Below are 17,817 nucleotides of genomic sequence, written 5' to 3'. Positions count from 1 at the left end.
AACCCCTCCCGCCAAGTTGATAAACTGTACAGTACAGTAATTGACAAAATCAAATTTTAATAGATATATATTTAAAATCAAATTTTAAAAGATACCGTACAGCACCATACTACTTGAAATCAATTTTCAATGGATACAGTATTTAAAAGCAATTTTAATGGATACTTAAAGTCAATTGAATTTTTAATTGCAATTTAAATTAACTACAGTTATGTTATACAGTACTATATTGAAATTAATTATCAAGATTAAAATTGAATGTTTAATTTGAATTTTTAATTAAAAAATAAAACTTCATCAAAATTAAAATTGAATTTATTAAAGTGATAATCATCATCTTACCAGGGCTGCACAATGCTGGAAGAGGCTCCTCCAAGAAACTCCACAGGAATGGCTCAAAAACAACTCCCAAAGGCTCCCAAGGACTTCCACAGGCTCCACAGAAATACTCTCCAAAAAGGCTCCAAAGGTTCTAGAGCAATGGCTTCTAAAAGCTCCCAGTGGCTCCCCATGGATACCCAAGGCTACCAAAAGCTCTTAAAAATGTATTTTTGAAGCACAAAAAACTCTAAACATGCAGACCAAAGCACTTCTCCATTCTCCTCCAAACTGCTCTAATAACCCATAAGTGCATGCAGGAAGAGCATGCTCATATTATTATCATCATCATCATCATCATCATCATCATCTTTTTATATCCTGCTCTTCCTCCAAGGAGCCCAGAGCAGTGTACTACATACTTAGGTTTCTCTTCACAACAACCCTGTGAAGTAGGTTAGGCTGAGAGAGAGAAGTGACTGGCCCAGAGTCACCCAGCTAGTATCATGGCTGAATGGGGATTTGAACTCGGGTCTCCCCGGTCCTAGTGCAGCACTCTAACCACGACACCACGCTGGCCCTTACGACAAAACCCTTATGACGCTGGCCCTTATGACGAAACCGAGCACCAAAAACTGCGGATATGCAAAATCACCGTACCACAGACAACGAGGTCAGGTTTATATTTTCCAACTGCGGATATGAGAAACCGTGGATAACAGGACTGTGGATGTATTCTCAAAACTCTATTTAAAGCATTTTTTAGATGAAGCCCAAACAGAGCAATGCCACAATCACCAGATAAGTTTAACGCTAGTAAAAATTTATTCAAGGTCAATAATAAAGCCGGGAAGTCAGTACAGCTCTTCTATATATTATGGCTACGTTTCTATGTTTTTCTGGATCCCCAATTCTTTTTCAGATGTTTGCTTTAACAATTTAACTACTGAAATCAGTAGAACATGGTTGTGACTTCTTAACTGAGCCAGACTTTACTTTAATATTTGAAACCAAGAGACATGAGGATGAGATAGGTGCTGACAATACACATATTTGCAAATGTCTGGATGAAAGCACATGTATAAGTAATCTGATGTTTGTTTATATTGGTTACTGAAGATTTCTAATATGTGTTTCATTTGGCTGGCTTACCATGTTCATCAGGAATATCCATGTGTCAAAGAGGCTCAAGAGGTCAAGGTTGTTGCTAGCTCCATCACGTTTGCCCTTTTAGAAAATATTACAATTTCTGCATTTCCTCTACTTACCAGGAGATGGCGGCTGAATCTTAGGTTGTTTCTTGGTATCTCCAGTGCTGAAGACTTCTGGAGGGGGTTCCTCCCCTCGTTCAATTTTGCATTCAAAGGCAAACAGGTACTGAATATATTGTTTTTTCAGGGAGCTGGCTGCGCTGCTTGAAGTGCCAACATTCAGGTTGGTCGCCAGTTCACGCCACTTCTTGTTTTTATTAACCTAGCAAAAATAAATAGAAGAATCAGTGGATTGCAGCAAACTGGATTGATTAAAGCCAGGAGGAAGGGGGGAAACATGTCTTTAATGTCTTGGTTTGTTTTTGTAATTTGCCTCTTTTAACTAACACTCATTACTCCCACACTCAGTAATGCACAAACAGCATTTACACTTATAAAACCATTAAAGAACCTGCTGATAGTTATGTAAAATTCTTTGCTTGTGGTGAGCCATCTTCTGTCTGGCATTATTTCTCTATTCTTTGCACTTTTTCAAGGCCTGTGATGTGCAGTTAGCCAATTTATCTTCCAACTAATGTGTACTTACTCTCTTTGACACACAAACATACATTGCAGCTCTAATTGAAAAAAACAGCTCCTAAAAACTAATTTAAGATGGCAATAATAAGGCTGTTATTTCACTATTGAAGTGCTTTAACAATGACATGAAAGGCAGTTTCTCCTCCAAAATAGTCAGCAGCTCTGAAGGAAGCCAGTAATTCCTGATTCAAATACTCAAACTCCAAGGCTTCTTGTGAAGAAGACCAGCGATCTCTAGGTGAATACTCAAATAAAGCCCATGTTGAATGATAACACATTTTGAACATATGGAGACAATTCAGTCTTTCTTGTAGGCTTCCTTAGAAATGATGGTCTGTTGAAACGAATATTGCTTTGTACCACATACATCAAAATTAATCGTGCATTTTTCAGATATTATGGCAAACCCTACTGTTATGCTGCTGTATGCTTTCCCCCTTATTCTTGTGAAGGAAAGATGTTATAGATGAAATTATTACAAGGATTTGCCAAGCTGGTGCAGTGAAGACCTACATTCCTGGATGACTTTCTTCACAGCATGGGGGTATTTCTGAGGTGTTCAGTCAGAAATTGGCTCAAATACAAATATTCTGATTTATCAATAACTTAAAATTGAGTACAATTACTTTGGTATAACTGATATGTGAACAGGTTAGAAGATGGTTCTCAACAAGCAAAGCATTTCACATAACTATCAGCAGGTTCTTTAATGGTTTTATAAGTGTAAATGCTGTTTGTGCATTACTGAGTGTGGGAGTAATGAGTGCTAGTTAAAAGAGCCAAATTTAAGCACTGTATGTGATGCAGTACTTAAATCCTGGTAGTGTTGCTCTGGAAAGACATTGGTGTCAAATGAAATCCTGATCCTAAGCATGCTTTGTTGGAAGCAAGTCCCTTGGATTTCAGTGGAACTTAGAAATAAACATGCTTAGGATGATGGCCCAGATTATTTTAACAGCTTGAAAATGGACTGGTTTCTGCATCAAGCTGTCAAGAGATGCATCCCACTGTGCATGGGATCAAACTGACTTTTTGATCCATCGTTACCCTAAATAATTCATTTTTCTTATTTCATGTTAAGGCCATTCGCACAACCAGTAAGCGGGGCAGGGAGGGCATGAGTGCATGCATCTACCTTCCCTCTAGACGGTCCTCTTCCTTCTTGGCCATGTGGCTCCTGTGCCCACACGACCAGTGTTGCTGGGAGTCTCGCAGCCATCTGGAGCCCGGGGAAATGCAGCCTGGCCTCCAGAAATCCCACAAGGCACTGTGGAAGCAGTGGGGTGCATTGGAGGATTTCCCTGCAAGCTGAGCACTAGGCTTCCGGCTTTGTGGCTGCTTAGGCTGCAGGCAGCCTGAGCAGACAGATGGCTGGGATCCCCGGCAGAAGGGGGCACTCACCTGGGGTAGAATAGCCTGGGGCAACAATCTGAGCTACCCAGCGGGGCAGCACTGGGATGGGGCTTGATCCCAGCACTCCACATGAGTAGTCCTACCCCAGTAGGGCTGTGGAAATCCTGCTGGGCTGCTTGTGTGAACAGACTCGTTAGCTATCAAAGCTGAAAACTTTAGTAGTAGTAGCTGTTTCTAATACCTATATGCTGGCTAAATAAATACATAGACACTCATGCTAGGAGAGTATTGATCATGTAGTTAAAACATGATCAGTAGTATCAAAAATAGTATCAGAAATAGCATGTCTAAGCAAAAAGCTATCAGTTTCCTCAATATACTTGGGATACCCCACAATCTTTCAGGGGCTGACAGTGAAATGGGTTACACAAGTATTTTTGCATACAAACCCTCTCAGTATCTTCACCTGGATATTCTAATGGAGACAGTGAAGTCAGGAGATAGTAAGGGAGGCCAAGTAAAGAGAGGGGAGCTGAATTTTATTAATGTGTTTCAGTAATCAGCCAAATGTATAGAGATGAGAGACAGGTAAGGCAAACCTTTGGCCAGGTCTGGATTGCTCTGGACAAACTCACTCAGCAGGATGTGAGAGATAGTCCGAATATCACTCACTTTAAGAACCTTTATACAGGAAAACCTCAGTATTTGTGGGGCTTCCATTTCCCGCCATTACCTCGAATAAGGAAACCATGCCTACCAAGTAATTAGGGCAATGGCATCCCAGGGACTAGGTTCCTGGAGGCCTGAAAATCGTGGACAAAACTGGGAAAAATAAAGGGGGGGGATGCAAAATAAAGTGCCCTACTGTAGTCTGTGGGCCTCCAGTGCTCCAGCAATGCACCCCCAAAGTGCCAACATTTCATGAGAAATTGCAATTTTTGGAGCTTTTTTGGTTAAAACAAGCCACAAAATGACTCCTAGTCACAAAATGGCAGGCAGAAATTACCTTGGAGGTCATTTACACCCATCCCTGACCTGTGGATATGCAAAATTGAACTCTTTTTTGGCGATTTTTTCAGCGTATGCCAATGTTGGATGTCAATTACCTAGACATGGATATGCGAAATTGCGGCTATTGGGTCCATGAATGCTGAGGTTTGGCTGTATTAGAACAGTGATGGCAGTGACATTTCAATTGTGTTCCCAGCTTTGCTTGCAGGGATGAACATGTAACATTCAGCTATCAGAAAATAATCTCTTACCTGGGCTAAACCTCCAATCTCCTTAACACAGACATAAAGCCTGAAAAGGTCCAGTGGCTTCTTGCCTACAGCGGGTAGACTAGCCACAGGTGTACCCCTCTCTTCCATGAAATTGAGATACCGATCCACCCACATTTTGCGCTCTGGTTCATTTCCCAGCTCGTACATTTTTGTTATTTTCTCTCCAGTTGTGGTGGAGGAACTTGATTTCTAAAGCAAATAAATTAAAAAAAAAAAATAGAGTTGGGGTAGGGGTGAGAAGGGAAAAGATAGTAAGAAACTCACAACATTGACAAAGAGAGGATGTTAAACTAAAGCTATCACACAACAGTCAGGAATGAAGGCTACTAGTTCAGGCACAAACAATACATTCTGTACACATGCTGCAAGTTATTTATCTGATTTCTAAAGCAAAGGGCCCAAACTCCCCACTTCATTATTGTTATGTTTCATCCATTTAGATGAGCTTTGGATCTCAGAAGGCAAGTTTTTGATGATGCCTCAGGTGACTCAAAATGTACCTGTGTTAAACTATATATTCAAGGAATCCCTGAAACAAAGCATAAGGTCACTCAAAGTTCTGCATTAAAACAAATGTCACAAGAAACAGGAGTAAGCAGCTAAGAAAAATAATCAACATCTTTAAAGAAAGAATCTTAGAATTGGGTTGGACTCAGCATTTTTGCCAACTGTAGTTTTTTTTGCCATAACTGGTTGGAAAAAAGGTAGAGGTTAGTCAACATGTACATTAGAAAAAATGGACTCATTCTATTCAATCGCAGTAAATAAATTGACATTATTACCTGATAGAGCCACTTTGCCAGGAGTACAGGTGGACCTCGTTAATAGCAGTACCACTATTGGTAGTTCCATGTATCCATGGTCAGGGATTAAGCACCTGACCTCAATATCCACAGATACATAACGGTTAAAACCCATGTTTTAACCCACAGAGGTTAACACACACACACACACACCCTCGGTCAGGTCATTTCCAGCCACTACTTTGAGAAAAGGAGCCATTTTATGGCTCATTTGTTTTTGTTTTTTAAATCCCTACCATTTTTTCACAGGAAAGTGGGGGGTAGGGAACTGCTGGACAGCTGGAGACCCATGAAGCATGGTAAGACACATTATTTTATTTTTTGACATTTTCGCCCTTTTCTCCAGCCTCCAGGTACCTAACCCGCTCCACTCCCCATTCCTATTGCCACAATGCCTCATTATCAGCAGTTCCGTTATAGTTGTAGTGGAGAACAAAACCCCTGTGGATAACGAAGTCCACCTGTACATTATACCAGTACTCTAAAATCTTCCTATAGTCTTCTGAGCTCTGTTTGTTTTTTGCATTATGAAGCCCTAACTGGCTTAGTTCCTTTACACATGACACACCACCTCTTCCCCCAAGTCTCTTTCTTTTGTTGGCATGACAAATCCATGTGAGGAAGACTCTCAAAGACATGTTCTCAGTAGCTGCTCAGCAGCTGAAAACTTGACATAGCCTGGCCCTCTTTCATTTATCTAATGACTGGTTCATAGTGGGGCTATTCACAGGCACAGGGAAAATCAGGCAAAGGAAGCCCAGCCCGGTATTGCCAGTGTGTGTGTGAACAGCAAGAAGCTGCATGGCTCCCAGTGGTGGTGTGGCAGCAAACCCATTTAGGGAGCCCACTTAGTCTAGGTTCGGGGCAGGAAGGCACCCTTAAACTGGGCTTAGTGCTTGTATGTCGGTGCCTTGTAACTCCACAGGCACCTACAGGGGAGTAGCCTCCCGGCCAGTGGCAGAAGGATCCTTGTATTGTACAGTGCTCTTGCAAATTAAAAGAGATTTGGGGGCTGAGAACACACATCCCAGCCCCCGATCCTCCACACTGCCAGCAGTATCTGCCTGACCAGGAAAGAGCTCTCGATCATCTGCCGGGGAGGTAAGCATTTTCAGGCTTCCTCTTCTGCAGATCAGAGCCCTTTCTCACTGATCATGAGAAAGGGCTTTGTAGCTGGGATAAATTTGGAATTGGTTGAAAGGATATTGGGAAGAGTTGAGGTTTTAATATGGTATGGATTTTGAGAGTGTTTTCAAAATTCCAGTGTTTAGATATTGATGTAATGTATGTATTTCTAAATTCTGAACTTGTTTTTAAGATCTTGGTTCTAGGTATGTAGTAACTCATCACGAAATATACATACCAAATATATAAGTAGAATGGACTGTAAGAAGCATTCCAGATGTGGGGGAAAGTGGCACTCCAATAGCTAAGCTCAGTCATTTCAAAACCAGAAATAATTCTATTTCTAATTATTCTAGAAATAGAATAATTACTATGCTAGATAATAAGTAGCACTGAATTACCTCAAAGGTTATTTTTCCATTGTAAAAACTTGTACTGTACTATCTTATCTTTGTGTAAGTAAGGAACAGGAAACAGGTTTTTAAAATCTATACAGGGATATATCAACATTTGGAAATTCCTCTTGTTCCTCACATGACCCATTTCAGCTGGACCCTATTGCTCATCTTGTGACGTGGGATTTTAAACAGCAACCCAGATTCATTTTGTTCAGATGAATGATATTTTGTTCCAAGAAGGTCCTCCGTATCCAGAGTGGACACTGGAGTATTCAGCATGACTGGGTAATGAAGACTGGAGTATTCAGCATGAGAAATTGTAATTTAGATTTTACAATGACTTGCAACCTGATAATCCAATATTATGCTGGCTATGACAGTACTAAGAGTGGCTCGCATGTGTCATATATCTGCAGTGGGGACAAGGGAATTACTGGCAAATCCACACTCCGGCTGTTGTTCCATTGCTTGCTTTGGAGTTGGCTACTGACACCACACAATACAAGTTGTGGCATGTTTTTGGATTCTATGTGTTCCATGACTAAAGTGCAGAAGAACAGGGATGAATGATTAGATTGTAGAAAATGTGTGCTGCTGTCTGTATTCAATTACCATCCCTTTCAGCATGTACTCTGTATGGTTTCTGGACTTTAAATACATTTCTCTATTAATGTTGAACTCAGAACACAATTCCTGCATCTACTACAGGGTTGAATCTTTCTATGTTGTTTCCATTTGGGCACCTTAGTGCTGTTCTGTCAACCAATCACCTATTCTGTGGATTCCTAAAGTTGGCAAGAAATAAAAAGCACTGGCTGACATGATGCACAGTACTTATGGTACAAAAGACACTGGCAGAATGGGAAGAAACGTTCCCCCATTCTCACAAATGGGTCAAACTGCAATAGCTTATAGCGCTGCCACCAGTTCTCACAGCAGCCCCACTGCTTCCAAGTCTTTAGCAGCACTGCTGTCAATGTCTTCCTTACCCATAGGGTAGGGAACATGCCAGCCGGTTTGCCTAATCTATGATCACCCATGAGCTAGTCTCTTGCAGAGTTTGCTGTACATTCCAAAGATCTGTGTGACCTCTTGCTAAAACATGGAGGCTCTGGAAAAATTAGATATTAGAATATTCCAGGAGCCAAGTAAACATAATATCAGGCATGACTGAGTGGAAGTCAAACATTTCTGAGTCCCACTGATTTCATGGAAGAGTTAAGAAGGAACTTAAATATTTTCCATTGAAATCAATGGACTTAAAAGTGTCCCCAGCCTTATGCAACCTATTTCTGCAGCAACAGAGAGCTTTGGGAGGAAGGGAGAGCACTGCACAAGAAGTCCCTGATTACTTCATTGCACAATAATATGCGCAGAATGTGGGCACACAGAGCAGCACATGCATGCCCCTTGCATCCCCACAACTCTGCTAACATATGCACTTCGTTAGTCATCTTGTGAGCCACTCTAGCAACACTGTGAAATAAAGGACCATATAAAATTTGCTTTTAGCATATTTAGCTAGGGGCCAATTGTTAATCACCAGGACTAGTTTGCTAGATATAAATGGAGAGCTAAAGTGGGATTGTGTCCTGAAACAAGACATGCTGTATTGTCTCCATACATTTGCTTAATTTTGAAGGTATTATTTCTTCCATAAGACTCTCCTTATAAGCAATTATGTAAGCTGTCTCAGCAATTCCTTTTTAAAAAGACACAAAGGGGTAAAGATATTTAACAGATATAACATATCCTTTTCAATATGGTGTTAGAACCCTAGGTGGGTTTTGCAGCTCAAACAACAATGCAAAAGGAAGCAAACAATGTATAACTCCTGAAGAACAAATTGCTGCAGCTAACATCAGTGTGTTAATTGATTTTTAAATATTTTCTCACTTGTGATGTCACATGCTCTATAATGGCAGCAAATGTTATCTCTGTTTAATACAACCCTTATAATTTTTCACTCTGTCACCACACCAATTGCCTATTACAAGAAACATTCAGACTTAATGGCCAAACAAAGGTTTTCAGTTTTACACAGTGAAATGCATCTTCTCGTAATGCTGTATCATCAGAGAAGGGAAAGTAGTTCACAGTATTTTTTTTGCTGGGCACTTGTACTGACTACATAAAGAAAAGTCACTTTTCAACAAGATGGCAACAGGCCTCCAAGTGACAACATAATCTGAAAATATCACAATTTACAGAAGGTAAGAAGGACTTCTCACTGCAGGAGCTTTCAGGCTGTCAAGCTCAGCGAAGTGGGTGCAATTTTCTTCTAAAATGAAATACTAACTTCGGAAGAATAAGGAAAAAATATTCCCGTAACGGGCTTGATTTTCTAGTGTCTGCACCCCACAGCTAAAGACACTACAAAAATCCACCTTTTGCACATGGTACTGCTCAGCAAGGCACAAATTACAGTAGCCTGGGTGGCCAGATTCAGCCTATAGCACATGTGTCCTTCAAGGGAAGTTTTATATTCCACAGTTCTGGGATTTAATATGCCATAAAACTGATAAACTATGAACTAAAGTCAATTCAACAATCAAATGCTAGAATAAATAGGAAAAATTAATATGTATCAATCTATATGGTTTTGTTGATATAAACAAGTATAAAGTAAAGTAACTATTTGTGCTGCTGATGAGCATTAGGTGACAGCCCACATTCCCTGATCTATTTTTGTATATTTGGACATTCACCAGTTGTAAACATTCTCTTGTAATTGTTGATTAACTCCACACAGCTGATATTTGCTGAAACACTTATTAACAGGAAAAATTACTCTCATTGTGACAGGCAGGATTTGTGTGAAAAGAAAGTCCAAGTATTAAAGGGGTCCCTCGTGAGAAGCACTGTTTCTGTTGGTATGATGCTACAGTATGATGTCTTTGGGAACTGGCTTTTCTATATGCTTATCAGAGGACCTCTTACCCTTGGACTTCGGGGCTGAAGTTCAGGGCCTCCACACATTTTGGGGGTCCCCAAATCCTCTTTAGTCTGTCTTGGGTGGTGTGGTTTGTGCCCTCAAGAACCTACGTGTTAAAAAATGGTGCTTAACTTGCAGCTGGCGAGGGGCTCCAAAACTACCTAGGTGCACCTCTGATGCTGATAAAGCTCACAATAAAGATTTTAAGTGAGCAGTATTAATACTGCTTAAGTGCTTCCACTTTGTACGCACATACTCTCCTTCTCCCTCCATCTCTCTCACACACACGACACATTTTACTGTTCTCTTGTTCATGTGGAAACAGAGTATACATAAAGTGATCATGCTGCGTGTGATGTAGGCGGCGCGCGCGCACGGCGGCGACAGGCACGCATGTGCCGCCACACGTGCATGCGTGCTGCTCTAAGAGTGCTCTTACAACGGCTTTACAAAGAACGACGGGGGCAGGGGCGGCAGCAAGGAACGCTGCTGCCCCAAAAACTTCGCTTAACGCTACAGCGCCGGAGGGGGAAGAGCGGCGGGAGGGGTAAGTTCTACCCCTCCGCCCTTAAAGGGAGACCCCCCCTCGGTGCCGGACCGCCGGACTGGTCTGGCTCCGGACCGGTCCGGAGGCCTCTTACATGGCCTCCGGACCAGTTTGTGCACACCCCTATCTTTCAGATAAGTTGCAAAAATCAATGGCGAATTTGGCTTTTCCCAGATGCTCTGAAAATAATTAAAGGATATGCAGAGTAAACTGTGTCACTGCTTGGAATATATTCTAGTATTTCAGAAAGACAGTTAAAATGAGAGAAACAGAGCAAGAAATTCCCAGTAGCCTTAATACTAAGGATTTCACACTGATTCAAAGACAAACTAACCATTAATAGCCATATTATTCCATCCATCCACTTTATTATGGCCAACGGCCAAATAACCATATTATTAAGACATCACATTTAACTCACTTATCACAAGAAGCAAAGTAAGAGCAAATGAATACAATCCTAGCTCATAAGCTTCAGATCAGTATCCACAAGCCCTGATTCTCTGTATATAGCGCCAACCTGAATATGTGTACAGTTACTTATATTATATTAATTTTTTTTAAAATTATCTGTAGCCCCTTCGGGGAGCTTCCTAAAGGGTGGGTGGGGTCTGTAAAGGTTACCCCTCCGCCCACCGGCCTCTTAATTCACTGCCTGTTTGGGCCTGAAAAGATTGGTGTGGTGGCCATTTTGGAGGCTGCCATGCATGCTCAAATGGCCTCTGTCAGGCCTGGCAAGGCCTAGGGCCTCGCAGGGATCATTTGAGCATGTACAGTGGCCATTTTTAAAAATATATATTTTTAAATGGCCACTGAAAACAAAATGGCTGCTGCGCATGCTCAAATGGCCTCTGCGAGGCCTGACATGGCCTAGGGTCTGTCAGAGGCCATTTGAGCATTTTGGTGGCCATTTTGTTTTTGGTGGCCATTAAAAAAAATTCATTTAAAAAAATGGCGCCCCCTTCAAGTGGCACCCAGGGCACATGTACTGCCTGCCCAACCCTAGATATGCCCCTGCTTTAGATAACTGCATCTACACCAGCCGGTTAAGAGAATGAATACTAGGCTGCTACCATGATCACCCATGCCATGATGATTGCTGTTCTCAGCAAAACCTAACAATAATGTTATGGAGAGTTCAAGACATCTAGGGGGGTGGGGGGTGTCATTAGCATTGCAACATCTAGTTGTGTTTTAGCATCCTGGTGTGAAAGTTGTTTCTTGGAAATAATTTCTATTGAAATCAAGGGATTGAACGTAGACAAGATACCTAACCTGGTTTATTTACATTTTCCAGTTTCGCACAACTTTTCAATTTAAGCTAGTAATAGATATGTTCTATGAAAGTTTTGGAACAGTTTCTAAGAACTATATCCGAAGGGAAGAGTGAATAACCTAAGTTTAAAACAGAATGGTAATTCCTCTGAAGTTGTTCTTTTTAATTTCTGTAGAAACAAAACATGCACTTTTAACAGGCTCCAGAGGGATGTATAAAAAACTCATGAATACATATTTTCTACCGACTCTGAACTTCCAGAGATCTTGAGAAAGATTGACAGGCAATGCACTTAATGTTTCCCTGATCCCATTAAAGAAAAAGTAAAATGTTATCAGAAATACAATACAAATCCATCACCAGTTTGTAGAATTGTCCATTTAAACATGCATATTCAGAGATGGCCAATTGTGAGCTTCAAGTAAATGCACACCACCAAATGCCTTCTGAGACTCAAAGTCTTTCCTGTTGCCCTCAAAACTAAGTTAAGTGTAAATCATTTCTGCACTGCCCTTCCCTACTGAGCTTAAGCTCTCTACTTTTTTAAAGTTTTCATATCAAGTGCAAAGGGCTTTAAGCACAAATCTCAGAAATCTCTGTAAAAAGACAATGAATTCCCTTTATATAATAATGTTAATATGCTGATAATAATGTTACCTCTTAGAAGGGTTTAGAAGCCTCCTTGTTAGAGAAGCAATTTGAATAGGAAGACTAAATGCATCAGTTGTCCTGCAAATATTTAATCTTCATAGACCAGTCTAGACCTTTTGATAAACAGGCGGCAGTCACTGAAAATGGCAGCTATATGTGTAACTCCCCTGTCCCTTCCATAATGGCTAGTACAACTTACTTGTTTCCTAATATCATGATATTCCATGTTTTCCTGCCAATGACAACCAATGATAGAGTGGGGTGGGAAAATACCAAACACTGTAATATCAGGATATGGGCAAGACTGTACTAGATGATACAAAGGGGGAAACCAGACATACAGTTGCTCTTTTTGGAGACAGCCCCATGTTTTGTTACCAACTAGTTTTGCTCAAAAGTATTTCCAGTGACATCAGGGGCTTAAATATATTTTAAAGATGATTGCCTTGTTAGAGATAATCATACTTTTGTTTCTTATACATTGTATTCCCTTCTTGCCTACTCTCTTCTATGTATCCTTGTGAAAACCATGACATAACTGAAGATACTTTAGTATGTTTATTGGATGTTTTATTAACGAGAGGAACTTTCCATTCTTTGTGAGATCAGACAGCAAAATGTCATTAACAGGAAAAGTATTACTTGTTCTAATTTAAGATTTTGTATTTTAAATCTTTTTTATTAACAAGACTTACCATTACAGTGCTGTCTCAAGACTATACTTGGATTTTTGAAGTGTGATTGCACCAATGGAAAAGTATACTTGGAATATCATGATATCTATAAATATACAATATATGCTGTGCCATGTTTTCTATGGCTGCAAATATATTTAGCTATTTGGAAATTATGATAGCACTGAATACTAACTAATACTATGAAACCTCATCATTCCTTGAGAAAGGAGATATTTGTTTCTGTTTCTCCCTTCCCTCTGTTTTTAAAGCCAATCAAAAAGCAAATGGGGGAAAAAGATCTATTTTGCAAAGAGTTTGGACCCAGCAACTGAGACAGAATATCCTTATCAATACAGTTAGCATGCTATGTAAGCTGATGCATTATGAGAAATATGTTTTCTTCACAACATCTGCTGTATTACAAGAAAGCAAACGTCTGTGATATACATGAAACGAATCTTTCCCCCACCCCCAAAACTGGGCTGAACCAAATTTTGCCCTCAGTCATGCCAGCACAGCTCCCACCCAGCTAAAGCGGAGTCAAAGAATGATGAGCTGCACCTATGTAACTGAGGGCAAAATTTAGCCCCTTCTGCATTACAAAGAAATAAATTCCTTTAGTGGATAAATAATGAAGAAAAGAATCTATAAAACAAACAAGCAAGCATTAAAATATAATTAAGTACAAAAAAACCCAAAAACAAAAGCCAGAGCCACTTACAGGGCTTGATGGAGTCTTTGGCCAGCCTGGGCTGCCAATGCTATCACTCTCATCTCCATGAAATGAGGAGATGCTAGCAGAGCTTGGGGACATTGGGGAAGGGACTGGCAGGTTGCCTGGGGTTGGGGGCTGAGAAATACCCTGAGAGCTGTAGCTATCCTGTGGTAGAGGAATAAAAAAAAAAGGACAAAGGCAGGGCAAACTTTATTAAAAATGAAAAAAAATACATCCAGTTTAACAGACTGACCAATTTTTTTTTCTTTTAACTGTATTAAATATAAACACACAAAGAGAGAGAGAGAGAGAGACACACAGAAAAACATACACATACAGATATATAATATATAAAAGTATTGAAACATTGTTAATATAATTTGGAAATTTTGCTGGATGCTTGGCTGAAGTCAGTATGCCACCATGCTTCCTTCAAGCTAAATGGAGTGTCAAGCATGGGTTTCCCCTTATGAGATAAAAGGAAAAAATAAAATAAAGCTGCTCACCTTATTTGTATCAAATAAGGCAGGAAAGCAAAATAGTAAAGTATGCTGCTGTTGCGGAAACGGCCAAAACAGGAAGCTTTAACTGAAGATATAGAAAAATGGCTGGAAGTATCAAGACCAAGGTAAGATCCATTTTTTTCACACCCAGCGGCTTAGCGGAAGGTTTTCTTTAAGTTTCTTTGCCCATGTGAGTTAAATGCCATTAGAACTAGTAACTTTCAGATCCACACAATGAAGGGAATAAAATAATAAAATAAAATAAAATGAGATTGCACGTGAATGGAAAAAAAATAGCATGCAGGATAGAAGAGAAAACGACAGGCTCAAATTAGAGAATGAGTCAACATAGCAGAGTTCTGCTGTGCCAAACCAACACCACATGCAGCTCAGGGAAGTACCTTTTTGTTCTCAGGCTGAGGAGGCCCATCTTCTTTCCCATCTGGTTTGAAAGGAATGGGTAGCTTGGACTCGCTGGGAGTCATCATATCTGCAAGACCCAGAGGTGCTAATCAAAAACAGGAGACACAGTTTAGCATTAAGCGGTTGGCCTTCTGTTGACAAAAACTGATGTGTAGAATGGACCAATGGTCCTCCTTTTAGGGTTGTATATGGAAGCTCAGAAGTCCTTCCTATTTCAGCAACTAAGCTTTGAGAATCTGTTATATGTATATTGCCACCTAATGACACAGTGGGGAAGTAACCTGCCTAGAGAGCAGGAGGCTGTTGGTTCAAATCCCCGCTGGTGTTTTTCCTAGACTATGGGAAACACCTCCATTGGGCAGCTGCGATATAAGAAGGTGCTGAAAGGCATTATCTCATACTGCACGGGAGAAGGCAATGGTAAACCCCTCCTGTATTCTACCAAGAAAACCACAGGGCTCTGTGGTCGCCAGGACTCAACACTGACTCAGCGGCACAATCTTTCCTTTTCCTGTATGTATATTAGAGGGAAATCTTTCCCAACTACTGCACCATTTTAGAAAGCTGTATATATGTTTGAGGTAAGATATTTGTGCAATTTATTATATGATTCGCTTTAACAACATATAGCAATACAACCCAAACCATTTATGCTGGCCATGCTAATGATGAATGACTTTATTAGCCACCTCTTTGATTTGTTGGCTGGCAAACCACGTTTAATACTTAGTTTCATGATTTCAACATTACTAGAGTTTTATCTTATATGCTGCTTTCAAAGGAGGAATTCAGCCACGCTCCATGAAGAACTATCAAAAACCTACTGTGATTACTAACATTTAATAGCTATGGAACTAGGAACATTTATCACACAATACAATGGCATCTCAGAGTACCCAAGCTGAAGGAACATTTTTCTAGCCACCTGTAGTGGCATATGGGGAAAATGGATTATTTGGTTCCCATGAGAGTGCTTTTCATGTGGCTATTGTTGAAACAGGTTCCTCTGACTTAAGGTCAATTTTAGCATTTATTTTATTAGTGGAAATGACATAACTGCTAACTTGGCAAAGAGGCACATTTTAACATGGTGATTCTCTTTTATTTAGCAGAGGGAGAGTAACTGGCCCTATCCACCCCCAGCACAGTACCTCCAATGACTGTTGCTGGTGTCTCTCTTATGTTTCTTTTTAGACTGTGAGCCCTTTGGGGACAGGGATGCATCTTATTTATTTATTATTTCTCTGTGTAAACCACCCTGAGCCATTTTTGGAAGGGTGGTATAGAAATCAAATCAAATCAAATCAATCAAATCAATCAATCAATAAATAAGAACAGTCCTGCTGGATCAGGCCCAAGGTCTATCTAGTCCAGCATCCTGTTTCAAACAGTGGCCCACCAGATGCCCCTGAGAAGCCCACAGGCAAGAGGTGAGGGCATGCCCTCTCTTTTGCTGTTGCTCCCCTGCAACTGGTATTTAGAGGCATCTTGCCTCTGGGGCAAGACGTTGTCCTGCTTCTGATAAATGCAAGACACAGTCCTGCTTCTGCTTCCCTGTTGATATCCCCATCACTGATACACATATCAATCTTAAAATCAAACATGCTCTGAACTAAACTCTTGCACCCAAAGACCCCTTTATTGGTCAGATCCATGTGTCAATAATTCAGATATCACTTCATTAGTGGGTTACAGAGGCGTGAATGATTCTCACATCAGATATTCCAATTAATATACGGAGGTCTGAATTGGCCCTTGTGGTCTGTTACCTGAAGCACAATAAAATCCTTATGATTACAACTATAAAATATCACATAATATTTAGTGAAACCTCTTAGTTATCAAATCCCAGGCCTGTAACATCCTCGACTACAGCCACACTCTTCAACTTGTAAATTATTCTGTAGATCTGCTCTGTGGCTGAGCTGACATGGGCATTCAGTTCTTTTCATTCTTAAGGAAATCAGCTGGGAACTAAGCTGAATGCTGAGAATGTTTATTCAGATAACACTTATGCAGACACTTTACAGAGGTGTGCCAAATAAATGTTCATTTCCCCCCAGTGTTTTGAAGGTGTGAAAACTACAGTAAAGTAAGACTGCTGCACTTCTCCTGAATTTCTGCTTAAAACCAGAAGGGGAAAAGGAGCATTGAGATCATAGAAGTATATTACATTTGCTCAGTACAGTACACAGCTGTGTGTGCACAAACACATACATATATATGAATAGACTTTGTACTCTCTGCTCCAAAACTCACTTCACTGAATACATTTTTAAAAGTTTATTTTTGTAAAATTATATATATATATAGATAGATATATATAGATATATATAGATATATATATATATAGAGAGAGAGAGAGTGTCTATAGCATCCCAAAGTATCAGTTTGGGTAGCAATGCTTGAGAATAGCTTGAGAGCAACCTTCTTTCTGGCCTCCCTCTGTCACATCTCAGTCCTCTTGGTTTCCCCTCAAAACTCCACTGCCCAAACCATTCACTTCTCTCATTGCTCAGACCTTACGACATCTGTTCCCAGATCTCTACACCAGCTTCCCATCCACTTCCATATTCAGCATACTCCTAGCCCTTCATGGCCTTGCTTCACTTACTGTTTTGGTGCTTGTTACCCTTACATCCCTGTCCATGACTTTCATTTCTCCAGAAATACCACCCTTAACTGTAGATGTTTCTTGCTCTCTAATATGGCCTTGGTTTTATTCAGTTTTGATAGTTATGATTTTAACGGGATTTAATTGTTTTTACCTTGTTGTAAACCGCCCTGAGCCACTCTGGAAGGGCAGTATATAAATCGAATGAATGAATGAATAAATAAAATGACTCTGCCCATTCTCTCTTGATGCCTCCATATGTAGACCTCTCTTCCTGAATATGCAGAATGTGCCACCTTCCTACAAAGCCTTCCTCAGAACTCAGCTTTTTCAAGAAGTCTTCGGCTTAACCCCTTATGCTCATTCTCAGCTGTTAGCAAGTTTTAAGTTTGTTGCTCCCTTTCCT

The 17,817-nt window shown here is 40.3% G+C and overlaps 1 protein-coding gene across 8 annotated transcripts in view; it reads right to left on the bottom strand.

Annotated features, from left to right (window-relative positions):
- The window catches only part of ARID1B (AT-rich interaction domain 1B), a 676,179-nt gene that overhangs the window by 46,140 nt on the left and 612,222 nt on the right, over positions 1-17,817 (bottom strand). For 4 of the 8 annotated variants that reach the window (XM_053293734.1, XM_053293768.1, XM_053293777.1 and 1 more), the window contains 4 exons: positions 14,776-14,882; positions 13,878-14,036; positions 4,724-4,933; positions 1,587-1,791 (listed from right to left, as the gene is read on the bottom strand). In XM_053293734.1, the coding sequence (XP_053149709.1) occupies positions 1,587-1,791; positions 4,724-4,933; positions 13,878-14,036; positions 14,776-14,882 (681 nt within the window). The remainder of the gene's footprint in view (positions 1-1,586; positions 1,792-4,723; positions 4,934-13,877; positions 14,037-14,775; positions 14,883-17,817) is intronic. The other 4 variants (XM_053293751.1, XM_053293796.1, XM_053293741.1 and 1 more) reach the window with 3 other exon arrangements.

The sequence above is a fragment of the Hemicordylus capensis genome, chromosome 1 (assembly GCF_027244095.1).
Source record: "Hemicordylus capensis ecotype Gifberg chromosome 1, rHemCap1.1.pri, whole genome shotgun sequence".
NCBI lineage: Eukaryota > Metazoa > Chordata > Lepidosauria > Squamata > Cordylidae > Hemicordylus > Hemicordylus capensis.
This window is presented reverse-complemented; position numbering and strand designations above follow the sequence as displayed.